Below are 18,515 nucleotides of genomic sequence, written 5' to 3'. Positions count from 1 at the left end.
CTACCCTTCGTTGTGGTGCACAGGCTTCTCATTGTGGTGGCTTCTCTTGTTGCGGAGCACAGGCTCTAGGCACGTGCTTCAGTAGTTGCAGCACGCAGGCTCAGTAGTTGTGGCTCACGGGCTCTAGAGCACAGCCTCAGTAGTTGTGGTGCATGTGCTCAGCTGCTCCACGGCATGTGGGATCTTCCCGGACCAGGGATCGAACTCGTGTCCCCTGCATTGGCAGGCGGATTCTCAACCACTGCGCCACCAGGGAAGCCCAGGAATTTAGATATTGATGGATGTTGCTGCTGGAATCCAACAAGGAAGGGCAGATGCTGTCTTCATAGAACCATAAAGCAGGAGGCAACATTTCATACACTTGCCCACTTCCTTGCTTGTTATGGTTCCCAAAAGGGCTGAAAAATGAAGGTGGGTGAAGAGAGGAAGAAACAATGAAATATAGCACATTCCTGAACAAGAGCTTGTCTTAGCTAGCTTAAGTCAGAAAACCTCTTTGTACATCTTTATGGAGCCTCAACTCTCCTCCGGGCTCTGAAATGGTAAATTACTATTGACTCAGTTATTCAGGAGCTGAATTGCGAACCCAGTCTGTGGATTAACTGGGCCCTTTGCTTTTCCTTCTTTATTCTTCTACCTGCCTTTTGGTCAATTCATTACTCAGTAGAATTTCCACCAGAGGGTGGGAGTAAAGACAATGCTGAATCTTAAAAACTGGTTACTGTTAGAGAACGTGGGTAGCGTGGCGATTGATGTTATCAAACAACAAGCGGTATAGCGCTCTTATTTTGTTGCGCTTTTTAGCACAAACTACTGTGGTTTTACTAACTTCATAGGAAAATGGCCTCAGCGTAGATCATTATTTTACCCAGTATTAGAGAGTGCCCTTACACAAAATGGCAACTTCAGTCGCGTTAACAGACTGCTGAAGCAGTAGTGATGTAAGTGTTGCTAGGACACCGGGCGGGGCGGGGCGGGGCTGATTTACCGCTACCGGTTTAGAACAGGTTTTCATCCAGTCACGCCCTTCTGAAAGATGGCCGGCCCCACTTCCGTCCCTCAACCTGGACGTTTGCGATTGCTTCCTATGAATTTGAGGTTAATCTAATCCCGTGTTGTTTACGTGACCAAAGTCAAGATGGCAGCCACATCTCTTTGTAATTTAAGGGGAGTGAAGCCATTTATTTTTTCCTCCTCAGTGAAAATAATTACTCGCGTCTGGCTCTTGTGTTTGGAGGCGTGGTTGCCAGGAGTTAAAATGGTTGCTCCCTGGGATAGATTTAATAGGGAGTGAAGCTGTGACGACGAGGCGTTGCCCGGCCGCTCTTTGCTAGGCGTTCTGGCATGCAGTTCCCTTTGCCCTTACTAGACATGGCGCTGGCCAGCGTGTTGGAGAGGCCGCTACCCGTGAACCGGCGCGGGTTTTTCGGGCTCGGGGGTCGTGCGGATCTGCTGGACCTGGGTCCAGGGAGTCCCAGCGATGGGCTGAGCCTGGTCGCGCCCAGCTGGGGTGTCCCAGAGGAGCCGAGAATCGAAATGCTTCATGGAACTACCACCCTGGCCTTCAAGGTGCGGATCCAGCCGTCGCGCCGGGCTCAGTTACGCGCGCCCGCGCCCTTCCCGACCTCCCAGCTGGTCCGGAACCCGCGGTGGTCGCGGCCACGAAACCCAGACGGAGGCTCGGACCTCTCACCCCAACCCCGGCGGTTTTGCTGTGTCACTGCCCCGAGAGGCCTCGGTTCTCGCTCTGGCCGGAGTCGGGGGCGATGGGGCTGGAAGGGCGGGGCGTGTGGTAAGTGGGAGAAGGAGCCCGAGGCCGCTTGGGTTGATACCTAAGCGACCCCAGGGTGCTCCTGTCCAGGAAAGGCCGCAGCAGCAGTGAACACTGGCAGAGGGAAGGCTGTTGTAACCACCAAAGGTTTTAGAAACTGAGAAGCCCCGATAGGCCAGGGTTACCGAAACGTTATGGTTTGAGGAGGAAGGTTGGTGGGAGGAAGCACTGTACTAGGAACCAGACAATTGGGATTCTTGGCCCAGCTTTGCAATAACTGGCTGTATGATCTAGGGTAAGTCATTCGATCTCATTCCTCAGTCATCAAGTGAAGGTAATACTGAAGGTAATCCCATGTCAAGGGACTGATGTGAAGCTCTAGTGACATTAATATGAGGGAAAGTATGTTGTGAAGTATAAAACGGCAGAGACAGAGATGTTCTGGGTTTGCACTGATGCATAAAGAAATGTCAAAGATGATGTTTTTGTGGTCTCATGTGGCCTGTTTTTTGTTTCCTCTGATCTTAACAGTTTCGCCATGGAGTCATTGTTGCAGCAGACTCCCGGGCCACAGCAGGTGCCTACATTGCCTCCCAGACAGTAAAGAAGGTGATAGAGATCAACCCCTACCTGCTGGGTACCATGGCTGGGGGTGCAGCGGATTGCAGCTTTTGGGAGCGGCTGTTGGCTCGGCAGTGTCGAATCTATGAGCTTCGAAACAAGGAACGCATCTCAGTAGCAGCTGCCTCCAAGCTGCTTGCCAACATGGTGTATCAGTATAAAGGCATGGGGCTGTCCATGGGCACCATGATCTGTGGCTGGGATAAGAGAGGCCCTGGTGAGTTAAGCTGCAACCATGTGATTCTTGGGCTGGCACTACAGAGAAGAGGGGTTGGATGAACAGATGAATGGAAGAGCTTATGTCAGTGCTGGGGATGTGTTGGTTAGTTCTCAGTCCTTTCGTCTGTTTGTTCAAGGAAGGGCTGTAGTGCAGGAAGGGGCAGGGAAGCAGATCAGCTGTGTCATTGACCACCCATGTGACCTTGGGCAGGTTGCTTATTTTCTCAGACTGTTTCATCATCTGTTACATAGGTTCCATGAGGTAATACATGTAAAGCATGTAGTGTCTGACACATAATGTGTTTCCTTCTGGCCTCTCCTGTAAAATGATAAGACCTGCAAAGAGTTGTATTTAAGAATTAAATTGGCTAATAGACATAAAAACTCTAGTCAGTGCCATCTGATAGAAATACAATGTGAGCCGCACATGTAATTTTACATTTTCTAATGGATGTATTTAAAAAGTGAAAAGAAATGGGTGAAATTAATTTTAACAGTTCTCTTAATCCAAAATAGCTTATCATTTCGGCATGTGTCATTAGCCCCATTTCAGGTGCTCACAGCCACGTGTCGCTGGTGCCTTCCATATTGGACAGCGAAACTAAGTACCTACTCAAAAGTTAGTCATTTCTCTTCCCTTTTTTCCTGAAGAGAGTCTTTGGCCTAGAAGGGGGGCCCTTTGGGGCTCATCTCCTTTCTTTGCTTGATATAATCACCTAGGTCCTGTTGTCATCTCTGAAAAGAAATTCCTTAGCCTATTTTTCCTTGTGGTATATAAAAACTTTGCCAGGAAATTCAGTCTTGTATCTGATATCAGTTCTTTTTCAGCCAATTGTGACTGTCCCTTTAGTCAAGCTGGGATACAGCTAGTCACTTTCTGTTTAATTTTCCCCTTTGGTGCTTGAAAATAGTTACTCTTTCCTCCTATTGGTTTTGCTTTATTCATTTACCTGCCCCCCACTCTTTTTTTTTTTTTTTTTTTGACTGCACGGCTTGCGGGATTCCTTGACTAGAAATTGAACTGTCAGGGATTCCTGACCAGTGAAAGCACTGAGTCCTAACCACTGGACCACCAGGGAATTCCCTCATTTACCTGCTTTCTAAATGCCTAGTTTTCCTCTTTTGAACAACTGTAGGATACCCACCACTTTTTCATTTGCTTTGGAGAATATTAGTTCATTACTCAATAGAGGATGAAATGGGCTTCCCTGGTGGCGCGGTGGTTGAGTCCACCTGCCGATGCAGGGGACACAGGTTCGTGCCCCGGTCTGGGAAGATCCCACATGCCGCAGAGCGGCTGGGCCCGTGAGCCATGGCCGCTGACCCTGCGCATCCGGAGCCTGTGCTCCGCAACAGGAGAGGCCACAACAGTGAGAGGCCCGCCTACCGCAAAAAAAAAAGAAAAAAAGAAATAGAGGATAAATGAGGAGAGATTTAAAAGTGCATGTGATAGAGGAGCTCAGTTTGTTACTTTGGAAATTGAAACACTTTTCTCTTTGAAAAGTGTGAAAGAACAGTTCCATACATCTTGTGTGGTCTAGGGTAGCATTTCAGAAATGTTGTTTTGAACCCTTAGCTATTGGATTGGTCCCAGGTGGTGGAAAACAATGTAAGAGAGTACAGAAACTGGCTAGCAAGGAAAACCCAGGAAGTCATAGCATAACCTAAATTGTACCACCTCAAGAAGCCTTCCTGACAAGCTGTCCCATTCAGGATGAGTCAGCCCCTGGCCTCAAGCTGACTGAGAAAGGGTCACAGATTACTTAATGCAAGGCTGAATGAGATGAATGCCACTTTAAAGAGAACCAATAAAATGTTGAAGGAATTTGGGGGGTGGGGGGATTGCTTCTGATGGGAGGAATTGAGGCGGACTCATTTTCCTGGATGTGAAAATGAGAGAAAGGAAACAATGAACAAAAGAAGACAGGGAAGAAGCATGAGATTTTGGGGGAAGTAACTGGACATCTAATTTAATTGGAACTAAAGTCTAGTCTAATTGTGAAGCAATTGGAACCAGATGGTGAGCTGCTAGGCAAGGTAGTGGCAATGGGACTTGAGGAGGGGCTTCATGTTAGAACCATTGGAACCTGAAAACTGATAAGGGCAGTGCTTTCCAACCTGGCTTGTATCATAATCACCTGAAGAACTTAAGAATCTAGACCAATGCTTGTCCCCCACCCAGACGAATTGAAAAAGAATACCTGGGGTAAGTCCTAGGCATCTTTTTTAAAAACTTCCTGGGAATTCCCTGGTGGTCCATTGGCTAGGACTTAGCACTTTCACAGCTGGGGCCCTGGGTTTGATCCCTGATCCAGAAACTAAGATCCTGCAAGACACTTGTTGTGGCAAAAAAAAAAAAAAAACTTCCTTAGAGGATTCTGATGCATAGTGAGTGTTGAGAACCACTGAAATAGGAAAAATATTAGTGATGCATTGACAGAATTTGAAAATACAGCAGGATTGGTGGGGCAGAAGACGGATGAGTTTGGTAGGTAATGGAGAACCACTAAAAGTATTTGAGGACAGGAAATTTAAATATGAATTTGGTGACAAAGGCATCCAGCTGGAGAGGCCCAGTGGGCAGATGGAAATGATAAGAATTTTACTACATCTTTGTCTAAACTTTTGTCTATACCAGAGGTTGGCTAACTTTTTCATAAAGGGCCAAATATAAGTAAATATTCTAGGCTTGTAGGCTATATGATCTTTGTCTCAACTACATAGCTCCATTGTTTTAGCAAAAAAGTAGTCATAGACAATATATACACAAATGGCTGTGGCTATGTTCCAATAAAACTTTATAAAAATGGTGGTTGGGGGAATTCCCTGGCAGTCTGGTGGTTAGGACTGTGCGCTTTCACTGCCAAGGGCCCGGGCTTGGGGAACTAAGAGCCCACAAGCCGCTCAGCGCAGCCAAAAAAAAAAGAAATTAATTTAAAAAATTAAAATAAAAAAATAGGCGATTGACCTGGCCTACCACTGTACCAGCACTGTCCAATAGAAATATAGTGTGAGCCATACATGTAATTTTAAATGTTATAGTAGCCACATTTTTTAAAATAAAAAGGAAAATTAATTGTAATAATATATTTTATTTAACCCAGTAGATCCAAAATATTATTATGATGTGGTACTAGCTAGCATGTGGTACTAGCTTCATTTCAAATGCTTAGTAGTCACATGTGGCTAGTGGCTACCATACTGGACAGTGCGGGTCTTTACAATATGATTTAAAATTATAGGCTTTATTCTCCTACTGTGTGACGTATGCCTTGCACTCCAGATAGTCTAAACCCTGAGGGTTAGGATTGTCTTTTTGGGTTTTTTTTCCTTCATTTTTTGGCTGCACAGCCTGTGGGATCCTAGTTCACCAACCAGGGATCGTACCTGCACCCCCTGCGTTGGAAGTGCAGAGTCTTAACCACTGGACCGCCAGGGAAATCCCAGGATTGTCTCACAGTGCCTGAAGTTCTGTGCTTGAAACCTAAGTCATTTGAATTATACTTGCTTTTTGGTTGTACAGAGAAGACAGACAAGGCAGTTACTGGAATGTGAGGTAAGATGGGATGGTATGTGTAGAATCTTGAAGTCTTAAAATTTAATTTGCTTTCTTCACCTTTTTTTTAAGTAATTTTATAGAAGTGCTATTTTCTTGTATTTCTGTTGGTCTCCCCTGGTTTTCAACAAGAATGGAGAACTGTTGCCTTGGAGGATGAATCAGATGTCAAAAGCGGTGATCATTTTTTTCTTACTAACCTCATCTCTCTTTCCAGGCCTCTACTACGTGGACAGTGAAGGAAACCGGATCTCGGGGGCCACCTTCTCTGTAGGTTCTGGCTCTGTGTATGCTTATGGGGTCATGGATAGGGGTTACTCCTATGACCTGGAGGTGGAAGAGGCCTATGATCTGGCCCGTCGCGCCATCTACCAAGCCACCTACAGAGATGCCTACTCAGGAGGTTCCGTCAACCTCTACCATGTCCGGGAGGATGGCTGGATCCGAGTCTCCAGTAACAATGTAGCTGATCTACATGACAAATATAGTGGATCTACCCCCTGAAGGAGGGCAGATGTGGCTGCTTGCCTTGCTTGGAGTGACTGTTGTTGGTAATATGGGTACAGCTCCCCATCCTCTAGTGGAGGGGTCCCTGATTGTATCCATCATTTTTTTTTAATCTCTGGTGCATTGACCTCCATGTGTTACCCGTTGTTAATGAGCTACTGCAGAGGTAATTATTTGTTTTACTTTCTTGGATGTTAACATTACACTACTCGATCTCAGCCTGTATTGTGTCTTTTCTCCACACTGTCCCTCCTCCAAGCACTTTACAGTCAAATAAGCCGGGACAGTGGGAGGGAAGTGACTGTAATTACAGGAAACAGTGGTGTGAAGACATCGTCTAGTGAATATATTAACGTCCCCACTCATGAAGCTAATAACAAAGGAGAAGGAGAGGGAGGGAGGAGGGAGAGACTTCCTGATTCTGTTTGCAAAGAGATGAAAAGTTGATGAGGTGGAAAGATGCACAGGGCTGTACCAGGCCGAGCTCGGAGGAAAAAAGCTCTCCTCCTGTGGTGGGGGAGGGGAGGCTGATGCTACATGGAGAGCAGAAAGGTGAAGAGGGTGAGCCAGTTGGGAAGGGAAGCCTTTGACCCTGGGAAAAGAGAGGACAGAGGTGTGTGTGAAAGCAGTAGTGACCACCAGCCTGGTGATCCCTGTCCTGGCCCTCCAGTGTGTGCCAGTGTGGGAGACAGAAGGAGATGATGGTGGACTTATAGTCTCCTGGGCAGGAAGCGGCACAGAATTTTCACTGGAACGTGTGGGTGGGGAAGAGGCCCTGCTGAGAGCAGAGATGGCTGATTTATCACACCCAGCGCTGAGGGGCTTCCCAAGCTATGGTGGCAGCAGATGGCAAGGCCTTCTGTTAAAGACAAGACATAGGACGTAGGGGAGATAGAGGAGGTTGATGGGAGAAACTTAAGAAATGGGAGAGGAGGGCATAAACACTGATTTGTATTAGTTGGCAAGAAGGAAGAAAGTGGTTGGTGAGGGTGACAGTGGAGTGTCGTCTTTTGAGGCCAAGGGGCTGGGAAGGGTTATCCACAGAAATAGAGGGGTAAAGCCTCTTCTCCCCCATACTGCAGCAACCTTCCCTTCTTGCACCTTCCCTCCCCCTTCAGCCTCCTGCAGTCTCCGTATTGACTATTGACTGATGAGGGCTGTCGGCCAGGAACTGATGGAGGCTTGTTAATTGCATTTGTCAAATGCAGGGAAATTGGGAATTAGTGAGACCAGAGAAGGGAGTTTGGAAAACAAATGACTCTGGTGCCTAAGGAGATTCATTTTGCTGAAAGGTGCCTCCAGAGCCCCTGGAGCTGAGGAGCTGCCAGCGTGGACTTGGACCTCTACAGTCAAAGCAGGCAGGAGCCACGCTACAGCTCCCTTCTGCACAGCCGCCGGCAGATGCTTAGCTGCAAGAGGCAGAGACACAGTCATCTTCCTCTCACTTAGGACAGTGGTTTGCAGACCTTTTACAAAATTAGAACTCTTTTTTTAAAATTTTATTTATTTTTGGCTGTGTTGGGTCTTCGTTTCTGTGCGAGGGCTTTCTCTAGTTGCGGCAAGCGGGGACCACTCTTCATCGCGGTGCGCAAGCCTTTCACTGTCGCGGCCTCTCTTGTTGCGGGGCACAGGCTCCAGACGCGCAGGCTCAGTAGTTGGGGTGCGCAGGCTCAGTAGTTGTGGCTCGCGGGCTCTAGAGCACAGGCTCAGTAGTTGTGGCGCACGGGCCTAGCTGCTCCGCGGCATGTAGGATCTTCCCAGACTAGGGCTCGAACCCGTGTCACCTGCATTGGCAGGCAGATTCTCAACTACTGCGCCACCAGGGAAACCTGGGACTCTTTTTAAAAAATGAACTCTTGAAAAAAAAAAGAACTCTTAGGAGAAATCCAAGCCCCTGAAAGAAATCAAATCAGATTGAAGTAGAGTTGAAGGGTCCAGAGCCTCAACCATTAAGCTTCCCCCTCCAGCCACTTCCCACATCACCTCCCACCACCACACATACTCCCTGGAACTTCTTGGAACCCCAAGGAACACAATTTGAAAATAACTGCCCTGGGAAATAACCTTCAGGAAGAAAAGAGAGTTGAAGATTGAAATTCTTTTACATTGACCCCCAGAGAGCATGAGACTCCCTGGGCTCTTTTCCCATGAAAGAAAATTCAGTGTGGAGAGAAGAGACAGTCATGAAGCAATGCTGCCCTTGCCTTGTTGCTATCTCACACCTGACTTTGCAGTGGTCTAGCTGTTCAGTGTAAACACCTGTTCTGCACTGGCTGAGTCCTTATGTTCAGGCAAAAACCGCATATCCTAGAGTCCTGTGTTCTGGCATATCCCTGCTTCTCTGCCTTCCTGCATTTTGGATAAAAGAAAGACTGGCTTGGGTTTCCCTGGTGGCGCAGTGGTTGAGAGTCCACCTGTCAATGCAGGAGACACGGGTTCGTGCCCCGATCCGGGAAGATCCCACATGCCGCAGAGCGGCTGGGCCCGTGAGCCATGGCCGCTGAGCCTGCGCGTCCGGAAAGCCCTGTGCTCCGCAATGGGAGAGGCCACAACAGTGAGAGGCCCAAGTACCAAAAAAAAAGAAAGACTGGCTTAATGGAAGAGATCAATCTGTGGTAGGTTTTCTGGAAAGAAATTAGAGCAGAGATAGAGGAAAACTGCAAGTCTCCAGGCCCAGTGATGCTCACTCTGCAATTGCAGTTTTTTGCTGCTGGGACTGGTGGGGAGTTAGCTTTGCAGTGATGTGTGTCTCTGCTTGTGCAGGGATGATGGATGCTGCATAGCACTGGAGAGATGCTGTTGAGTGGAGTGTACCAGTTCAGGGACTCCCATCAGATTAATTTCCCAGTGCAGTCCTCTTGACAAAGGATTATGGAAAAGAAATTGCCTTAAATAGCCAGAAGATTAATTTCTCTCTGCAATTCCCAGGCATCCAAGGGCCAGGGCTTTTTCAGTGATGTCTGACAATTTCTCCTTCCACGGATAGCTCAGTAACACCAAAATGTGACTCCTCAGGGTAGGTGATGGGACTAATCTGATTAAACAGGGAGCAAAACACTCCTAGAGGCCCCATGCTTCCTCTTGCTGGCAGGGAATGCTGTGGGGTTGAAGACAGATGTGCCTTACAGCATCTCCAAACCAGGCAAGGGAGGGCTACAGGGAGCAGCGGTGCCCTGTGGGGTGAGTAGAATGTTCATGAGGGAAGGTGAAAAGGTAGGCGAGGACATGAGGAGGAGGGAGGAAGGTCACAGTTAAATCAGGGACTGAAGCATAATAGTTACTGAGTGTTCCCTCTTTAGGCAAAACCAGAAGGTCAGTGTCTCTTGATATCCTCCTCAGCTAGCAAATGAGAAAACTGTCAAAGCCATTTGGGGAATGGAAAGTTACATCCTTTGAGGGGAAATAAAACAACTGATTTGTTATGGTCCACAGGTTCTATGTGGACTCTCAGGGGAGCGAGGCAAGAGGGGGGATGGAAAGGGAGTAAGGTGAAAAAAGGTGGAGGGAAACTGGGGGAGCATTTCCCTAGTCTCAGAAGAAGGAGGATGGTTGGGTCAGTGATGAATTCACATGAGCGTATCTAATTTGGTGAATACAGTTAGATATTTCATTTTCTGTTAGTTTTGATTGTTTTGTTAAGACCCCCTCCTGCCAGGGCTCTAGCAGTAGATTAGATGCTTTGAAACTGACCAGCAGCAGTGACCTCAAGACAGGATTAACAGCTTTATGATTTAAAATATATGTATAGGGACTTCCCTTGAGGCGGTTAAGAATCCGCCTGCCAATGCAGGAAACACGGGTTAGAGCCCTGGTCCGGGAAGATCCCACATGCCGCGGAGCAACTAAACCCGTGCGCCACAACTACGGAGCCTGTGTGCCACAACTACTGAAGCCCGCGTGCCTAGAGCCCGTGCTCCACAACAAGAGAAGCCACCTCAATGAGAAGCCCGCGCACCGCAACGAAGAATAGCTTCTGCTCGCTGCAACTAGAGAAAGCCCGCGTGCAGCAACAAAGACCCAACGCAGCCAAAAAAAAATTTTTAAATAATAATAAATTTATTTTAAAAATAAAACATGTATTGCAACTAAGCATCTCTGCTATTTTGGGGTATTTTTTCTTGTTTGTTTTTTAAATTCTAGTTTCCCTTTAGGAAGCCAGAATCGTATTGGGAAAGCTTTAATTATAGCGGGCAAGATGAGAGAGCAAACACAGCAGTCACAACTGCTCTGATGAGCAGCTGTTGCCACCTCCTGCCTGACCCGGGCCGCCCCCCACCCCTGCATCAGCCGACTCTCCACATCCCCACAGTGCACCCCAGGGCTGGCCTCACAGCCAAGTTCTTGCTTCTCGGGGCTATGCCCCACTGAAGCATTTCAATAAAAACCATTTCTAAAATGTCCCATTCGCCGTTGTTAATGGGTCAGGCAGAAATTCTACCCACGTCAGCTTCTTGGGTTTATTTAACCCAACTCATTTCTCCCTGAAGCTCTGCCTCTGAGTCAGGTGCCAAGCCTAACTTGGCACTTCACACTTTATAATCCAGACTTAGCTGTCATCAGCCGTGAAGATCTGAACCAGTTTATGTGAAAGGAAATTAGACACCGTGGGTTCAACCCCTTCTGATGCCTCCCCCTATATCAGCCCCACCCCCATCTTCTCAGGATGCCCCTTCTTTTTGTTGTCTCTCTGCTTGATTTCATGTTTTCTCTCTGCTCTCACTTTATAAAAATTCCCTTCTCTTTCCTCCACAGAATTTAAATAAAAACTAATCAATCAATAAACCAAGTGCTGCTTATGGACATTAATGTAACAAGAAAAGGTTATTGCTAGCTTCAGGGTACCCAAAAAACTGGTATTACAGAGGGAAACACAGATGGAATGCGAGAAAGTGAGCTAGAGAAAACAAGAGACAAATGAGACAGAAAAGCGACTCCTGGACAGCAAGAGTGAGATTGAGCAAAGAGGAGAGGGAGACGGGTCGTGGCAGAGAAGATGGATGGAGACATTGATGGGCAGAGCTGGACTGTGAATGGGGGTGTGGGTCAGGGAGTGGGAAGGGAGACTCAGAAGGACAAGTGATAGAGTGGGCAGAGAAATAGGGAAGAAGGAAGCAGCGAGAAGCTAATGCACAGTGAAACATGTCCCCCTGGAGACAGATAATTTCTCCAGCCATACATAATGAACACGTGCCTCTGTGTGCTGCCCCTGTACTGTCACAGTCACTTACATTCTGCAAGAATCTCTCTCTGTCCACTCTGCTTGTGCAAGGTTGGAAAGAAGGTTTGAGCTCTCTCAGAACCACCTTTTCTCAACCCAGCCAGGAAGACAGAAAAGCAGAAACCGGTCTCATAAGAGCAGGAGGGTAAGTAAGGCAGGATCACAGATTCAGTACCTTTTAACATTTTATTTTTTGACTCACAAAGAGGTCCTCTCTCCCCTCACTTTCATACCCCCTGGCCACACACCTCACACATACATGCCCACAGGTCAGGACCAAGGCTGTTCAAATAGCGAGAGGGGGGCCACAAGTTCCCAGGGAGACAGGAATAGCAGGTGCTTCTGGTAAGAAGGAAATAAGTAGATTCACATAGAAATGTGTGTAGCCCACAAGGGACTAAAGTCAAAGGGATATTTTTGTACGTATTGCAGCTCTTTTCCTAGCCTCGCCTCAATATCATCACTATCCCAAGGACATCAGACATTCTTAGCTTCCCCATGCACAGAGTTTCACAGAACACATTGACCCTTTTTTCATGGTAGTTCATCTGGAGCAGTGATGTGCATTGTTGTCTGATTAGAGGAAATCCATTGAGCACCAGGGTTCTGTGGGAGGGCTCATAATCATTCTGTTTCCCTTGAGTCTTGAGGCTGCACTCGAAGCTTAATCTTTAGAAAAGAAAGCAGTGGAGCAGTTTAAACCAGAACAACAGATTAAGCATGGTCCCACATCTCTAAGTACGTCCCAAAGAGGGAAAATGGCACATAAAGGTGGATCAGCCTTGAGTCAGTAGAGCCCAGGTGTGGTCCTTGGCTGCATGGGCTACATCCATGAGCATCTGTGTAAGGTCTCTGATTGTTTTACGATACCTGTCTTCCTTTTCAGTTAAACACTTTACTACACTTTTGTTTATTCTCCAATGTCTAGGGTGCTGCAGGCTACTCAGTAGAGATAATAAATGTATTTTTAATGAATAAATGAATGAATGAAGGATTTCACTATGGTGCCTTAATGCCAGTGATTCTTACTCTTCTCAGCATTGTGACTCCCTATTATTTTTGCATTTCAAGATGCTGTTTGCTCCTCTGAAACATACTATGAAAACGTTATATTAATTTTTAAATTAAGACAAATTAAAATTACTTGCTTTATGAATCTTTAAAAAATGTTTTGCCAACCCCCTGCTTATAAATGACTACAACTAGGTGTCATAAAAGGCAGTTTTGAGAAGCATTCCTGCCCATCCCCACCTTGCCTGGATTCTGCGGTCCTGCTCTCTTTCTCTTCAAATGGCAGGATTAGTCTCACACAAAATACGATCAGCCCCTGAAGAACTGAGCTCCAGGTGTAGCTCTGTAGGTTATCTCCCTTACCATATTTTGTTTTATTTTGCTTTCTCTTCAATCCATGGACAGAGGCTTAGCCAATACCCAAGCCTGGTTCCTGGATGTCAGGTGCATGAGTGACTTGCTCTTTAGAAGGGAAGGACTAATGGCGAACGAGAAGAAGTTGTGCCACCAAGCCCCACACCCAAAAATGGAGACAAGCCACCTTTCTTTGGGTTTTGGTTTCCTTCGAAATCTAGAATTGTTGCCACTTGTCTTTCTTCCACCGGTTTAAACAAAATGTTTTGACATTCTAGGTGGTGTTCATTAACATGTGCTTTAGAATTTTCTGAAGAATTATAACGGAGTTCTAAAATGAATCAGAGAATTCCAGAGACCTTAAGACCCTGACCTTGTCTTGAGAAAGGGCTGAATCTAAATATCTAAAGCAAACAGTTTTATCTATATTTTAAAAATTCTGAAATGCTTGAAAACTTCAGAGAAGTTGAAAGAATAGTACAATGAATACCCACTTACCCTTCACATACGTTCACTAATTGTTATCATTTTGCCACATTTACTTTATATGTATACATCCATTTATTTATTAATATTTATTTTACTGAATCATTTGAAAGTAAGTTACAGAGATCATGACATTTGACCCTTAAATATGTCTCCTAAGAACTAAGCTATTCCCTTACAAAACCACAGTACTGTTAACACACCAAGAAATTTAACATTACTATGATCGTATTATCTAATACCCTGTCTGTATTCAAATTCACCAACTGTCCCAGTAATGTACATCATATATATTTTTTCCTGATCCAGGATTTAATCAAGGCTCACACATCACATTTAACTGTCATGTCATTTCAGCTGCTTTAATTTAGAATAGGTCCTCATATTTGTGTGTGTGTCTCTTATGACATTTATACTTTAAAGAGCACAGACCATAATATGTCCTGTGAAATCTGGATTTGTCTGATTCTTTCCTCATGATTAGATTCAGGTTAAACATTTTTAGCAAGAATATTGCCTAGGTGATATTGTATACTTCCCATTGCACTGCTGCTGGAGACACATAATGTCAGTTTGTTACATTATAGATGACGCTGAAGTTTGCCTGCTAGGTTTCTCTATTTGGGGACTTCCCTGGTGGCACAGTGGTTAAGAATCCGCCTGCCAATGCAGGGGACACGGGTGTGAGTCCTGGTCCAGGAAGATCCCACATGCCGCGGAGCAACTAAGCCCATGCACCACAAATACTGAACCCACGCGCCTAGAGCCCGTGCTTCGCGACAAGAGAAGCCACCGCAATGAGAAGCCCATACACCACAACGAAGAGTAGCCCCCGCTCACCGCAGCTAGAGAAAGCCCCAGTGCAGCAACGAAGAACCAAAAATAAAAAATAAATAAATAAATATATTAAAAAAAGAAATAAAGGTACATTATTTGCCCTTTGTAATTAATTAGTAAACTAATAAGAAGTAGAGTGATTATTTGAAATCATGGGAATATCCTGTACTCCCATAGTCTTGCACCCATTGGTTTTAGCATCCCTGATGATCCTTCCTGAATCAATTTTTGCATTGGTGGTTGCAAGTGTTGGTTTTTCAAATTCTGTCATTTCTTCTACCTGTATAAGCTGGCATCTATCTTTCTTTTCCTCTTCCTCATTGTACTTTGCATTTACCTATCTTTAATTTTTTATTTTATTGCATTTTAATTTATTCTTTATTTGCAGGTCTTTAAAGAAAAACTTCCCAGCTGTTTATACAATTTATTTTGCATTTAATAAATCGTCAAATCCATAACTCTTTTCTTTTAAAATCTAATCGAACCTCATTCTTGCTACAACATAAACTCCTTTCTTCACTCTTCCTTGAGTACTTCCCTGCTGCCTGCCTCTCTTCCTTCTCTTTTCCTTTGCATTATCTTCCACCTTTCTGTAACCTCTCTCATTTCTCCAAATCTCAACTCTCTCAGACACTTCGCTCTCCAGTGTCTCTGAGGACACAGTCCCAACTGGCTCTGGGATTTCCTTCCACTACTGTTCTAAAATGCTCTTGGGTGTGGTAATGAATAACTGTCAGAAACAGCTTCCTGGCCTCATGCCAGGGGAAGTTAGACTTCACTGTGTGGAGAGGCCCCTTTGGGATCTCACTGAACAGAAACAGCTTAAAATACTAAAGAGATCTGTTTGATTCAAAGCTAAATAAGTAGCTTTTCCTCAATTGACAAGTCATCTGTGAAGTTTAACATTTGAAATCTCAAATGCTTTAGAATTTTAAATTGTAATTAGGTGAAAAAGGTGCATTTTCTCCCTATTCTCATTACCTAAGAGCACAAAAATGGTTTACTCAAACTTTCTACCAAAGATTCCCCTGTGACAATAAGGAAAAAAAAAAAAAGAAAAAGAAATGACAGGACTTCCCTGGTGGTCCAGTGGTTAAGACTTTGAGCTTCCACTGCAGGGGGGCGGATGCCGCATGGCGCAACCAAAAACAAAAAATAGAAAGAAAGAAAGAGGGCTTCCCAGGTGGTGCAGTGGTTAAGAATCCGCCTGCCAATGCAGGGGACACGGGTTTGAGCCCTGGTCCGGGAAGATCCCACATGCCACCCGCGCAGCAACAAAGAGCCAACGCAGCCTAAAATAAATTAATTAAAAAAAGAAAGAAAGAAAAGAAATGGCTTTTCCATCTTAACTCCGACCTTTGTAGAAATGGACTCATAATTAAAGATATATCCCAAGAGATGTTGTATGGGGGTTGTGAACATTCTACTGATAATCAGAGGGAAGACAGGCTTCTCTTTCATGGACTCAGAACAAGAGAGCCAAAGAGTATAACAGCAAGGCAGAATGGATTGCAATTTAGGCAGAGACTAATGAATGGTCAAGAGCACAGGTCCTGGAGTCAGAAGACCTGGATTCAAGTTCTGACTCCACCATTTAATGAGCTTAATGACCTTGAGGTAAGTCACCCTCCCTCTCTGACTCTTAGTTTTCTCATTAGTAAAAGAGGCAATATAATAGTACTTATAGGCTTGAGTACATGAAATAGAGTGGCTGGCACCAAGTAAACCCTCAATAAATGTTGATTATAATAATTGTCATTAACAGTTTTGTTTTCCCTTCATTCTAACGTTTTTGAAAATGATCACCTGTACACCTGAGGATATGAGATGTCCTAATATATTCCTATCAAAAGTGAATGTTTTCCTGGGACTTCTCTGGTGGTCCAGTGGTTAAGACTCCACGCTTCCACTGCAGGGGGCACAGGTTTGATCCCTGCTCAGGGAACTAAGATCTTGCATGGCACACAGTGCAGCTAAAAAAAAAAAAAAAAAAAAAAAAGGTAAAACGTTTACTTTTCTAGTGATTTTCCTGGCTTATATTATTATTATTATTTTATTTATCTTTTTTGGCTGCGTTGGGTCTTCATTACTGCGTTCAGGCTTTCTCTAGTTGCAGTGAGAAGGGGCTACTCTTCCTTGCAGTGTGCGGGCTTCTCATTGCAGTGGCTTCTCTTGTTGCATAACACAGGCTCTAGGGGCGTGGGCTTCAGTAGTTGCGGCATGCAGGCTCAGTTGTGGCTCCCAGGCTCTAGAGCGCAGCCTCAGTAGTTGTGGCGCACGGGCTTAGTTGCTCCGCGGCATGTGGGATCTTCCCGGACCAGGGATCAAACCTGTGTCCCCTGCGTTGGCAAGCAGATTTTTAACCACTGTGCCACCAGGGAAGTCCCGTATTATTATTATTTTTTTAATAATGGAAAACACGGGAAAGGAAACACAGAAAGTCTATAACCCTTAAGAATATAAGCACTAGGGCTTCCCTGCTGGCACAGTGGTTGAGAGTCCGCCTGCCGATGCAGGGGACATGGGTTCGTGCCCTGGCCCGGGAAGATCCCACATGCCGCGGAGCGGCTAGCCCTGTGAGCCATGGCCGCTGAGCCTATGTGTCCGGAGCCTGTGCTCCGCAACGGGAGAGGCCACAACAGTGAGAGGCCCGCGTACCGCAAAAAAAAAAAAGAATATAAGCACTGCCACCTCATTTTCATGTAACAGGCAAAGCTGTTGCCTGGGTTGTCATATAAGCCAGGGTGCTGCTAGGGTGAAAAAAACACTTGGAGGCAACAGGCCTTTCTGCTGAGAAGCAGATCCTACCAAGAATATCCTAGACTTTGAGAACCAACAAGTGAATGGAGGAGACATTTCAGCACTGGGGGGCTGAATAAGACAGCTGGCTTGGGGCAATGAGACCTTGTAGTAACCTCTCTCTGATCCTGTTTCCTGTAAAATTGGGATGCCAATAACCTGCCTGTTTAATACTGATACAATCACATTATCTAGTTTCATATATTTCATTTATCACATTCGATTTTCCCCAATTATCCTGATAATGTCCATTATAATTTTTTTCCTAACCCCGATTCAATCAAGGATCATATTTTGCATTTAGTTCTTATGTCTCTTTATTGTCCTTTAATTTATTTTTATTATTATTATTTTTAAAATATTTATTTATTTATTTTGGCTGTGCCGGGTCTTAGTTGCAACACACAGGATCTTCGTTGTGGCATGTTTAGTTGTGGCAGCTGGGCTCCTTAGTTGCAGCATGCACATGGGATCAAGTTCCCCGACCAGGGATCGAACCCAGGCCCCCTGCGATGGGAGTGCAGAGTCTTACCCACTGGACCACCAGGGAGGTCCCCTGTTGTCCTTTAATTTAGAACAGTCCCCTCATCTTTGTGTGTGACTTCATTACATTGATATTTTAGTAAGTGTTCAGGCCAGCTGTCTTGTGGAATGTTGTGAGGATGAAATCAGATATTTTTTAAAGCTGTGCTTTGAGCCAGTGAGGCATAACGGTTAAGAACTTGCGCTATGGAGCTAAATTTTCTGGGTTCAAGTTCCAGGTCTACCTCTTACTAGCTGTATAACCTTAGTCAAATTATTATACCTCTCTCTGTCTTAGTCTCATCTATAAAGTGAGGATAATGAGTACCTCCCCACTACTGTGGCGATTAAATAAGTAAATACATGTAAAGTATTCACAGCAGTCCCTGCACAGTAAGTGTTCATGAACTGCTACTGAAGAAGGCAAATTCTTGTTGTGGGATCTGAGTTTCAAAATCTGTGTGTGTTTAGCTAGAAAAAAAATTCACTCAATTATACATGATTATTTTTCAGTGTTTACTAAATGTCTATAATTATGCCAGCTGCTGCAGTAAAAATTTAAAAAATAGTTCCTGAAGGGGAAAAAAAGAAGTTTAAGATATGATCTCTGATCT

At 45.1% G+C, this 18,515-nt stretch overlaps 1 protein-coding gene and 1 long non-coding RNA gene across 3 annotated transcripts; one reads left to right on the top strand and one right to left on the bottom strand.

Annotated features, from left to right (window-relative positions):
- The first annotated feature begins 1,017 nt into the window (after positions 1-1,017).
- Positions 1,018-6,892, top strand: PSMB5 (proteasome 20S subunit beta 5). 2 transcript variants are annotated; one of them, XM_027110801.1, is made up of 3 exons: positions 1,018-1,569; positions 2,303-2,609; positions 6,385-6,892. In XM_027110801.1, exons 1-3 carry the CDS (start codon positions 1,345-1,347, stop codon positions 6,669-6,671), a joined length of 819 nt encoding a protein of 272 aa, XP_026966602.1. In that variant the 5' UTR covers positions 1,018-1,344; the 3' UTR covers positions 6,672-6,892. The 2 variants fall into 2 exon arrangements, with proteins under 2 accessions (XP_026966602.1, XP_026966603.1); XM_027110802.1 differs by lacking the exon at positions 6,385-6,892 and adding an exon at positions 6,072-6,376 and having other exon boundaries at positions 1,172-1,569.
- Positions 6,893-12,064: 5,172 nt separating this feature from the next.
- Positions 12,065-16,660, bottom strand: LOC113622574 (uncharacterized). The gene is made up of 2 exons (XR_003433574.1): positions 16,387-16,660; positions 12,065-12,561 (listed from the first exon to the last, which is right to left on the bottom strand). It is a non-coding gene; the product is annotated as an uncharacterized LOC113622574 (long non-coding RNA).
- Positions 16,661-18,515: the final 1,855 nt, after the last annotated feature.

This window comes from Aethalodelphis obliquidens, unplaced genomic scaffold, assembly GCF_003676395.1.
Source record: "Aethalodelphis obliquidens isolate GAN/ISIS:26980383/991018 unplaced genomic scaffold, ASM367639v1 scaffold10, whole genome shotgun sequence".
Classification (NCBI taxonomy): Eukaryota; Metazoa; Chordata; class Mammalia; order Artiodactyla; family Delphinidae; genus Aethalodelphis; species Aethalodelphis obliquidens.
Note: the sequence above shows the minus strand (reverse complement) of the source record. Positions and strands in the feature narration are given on the sequence as shown.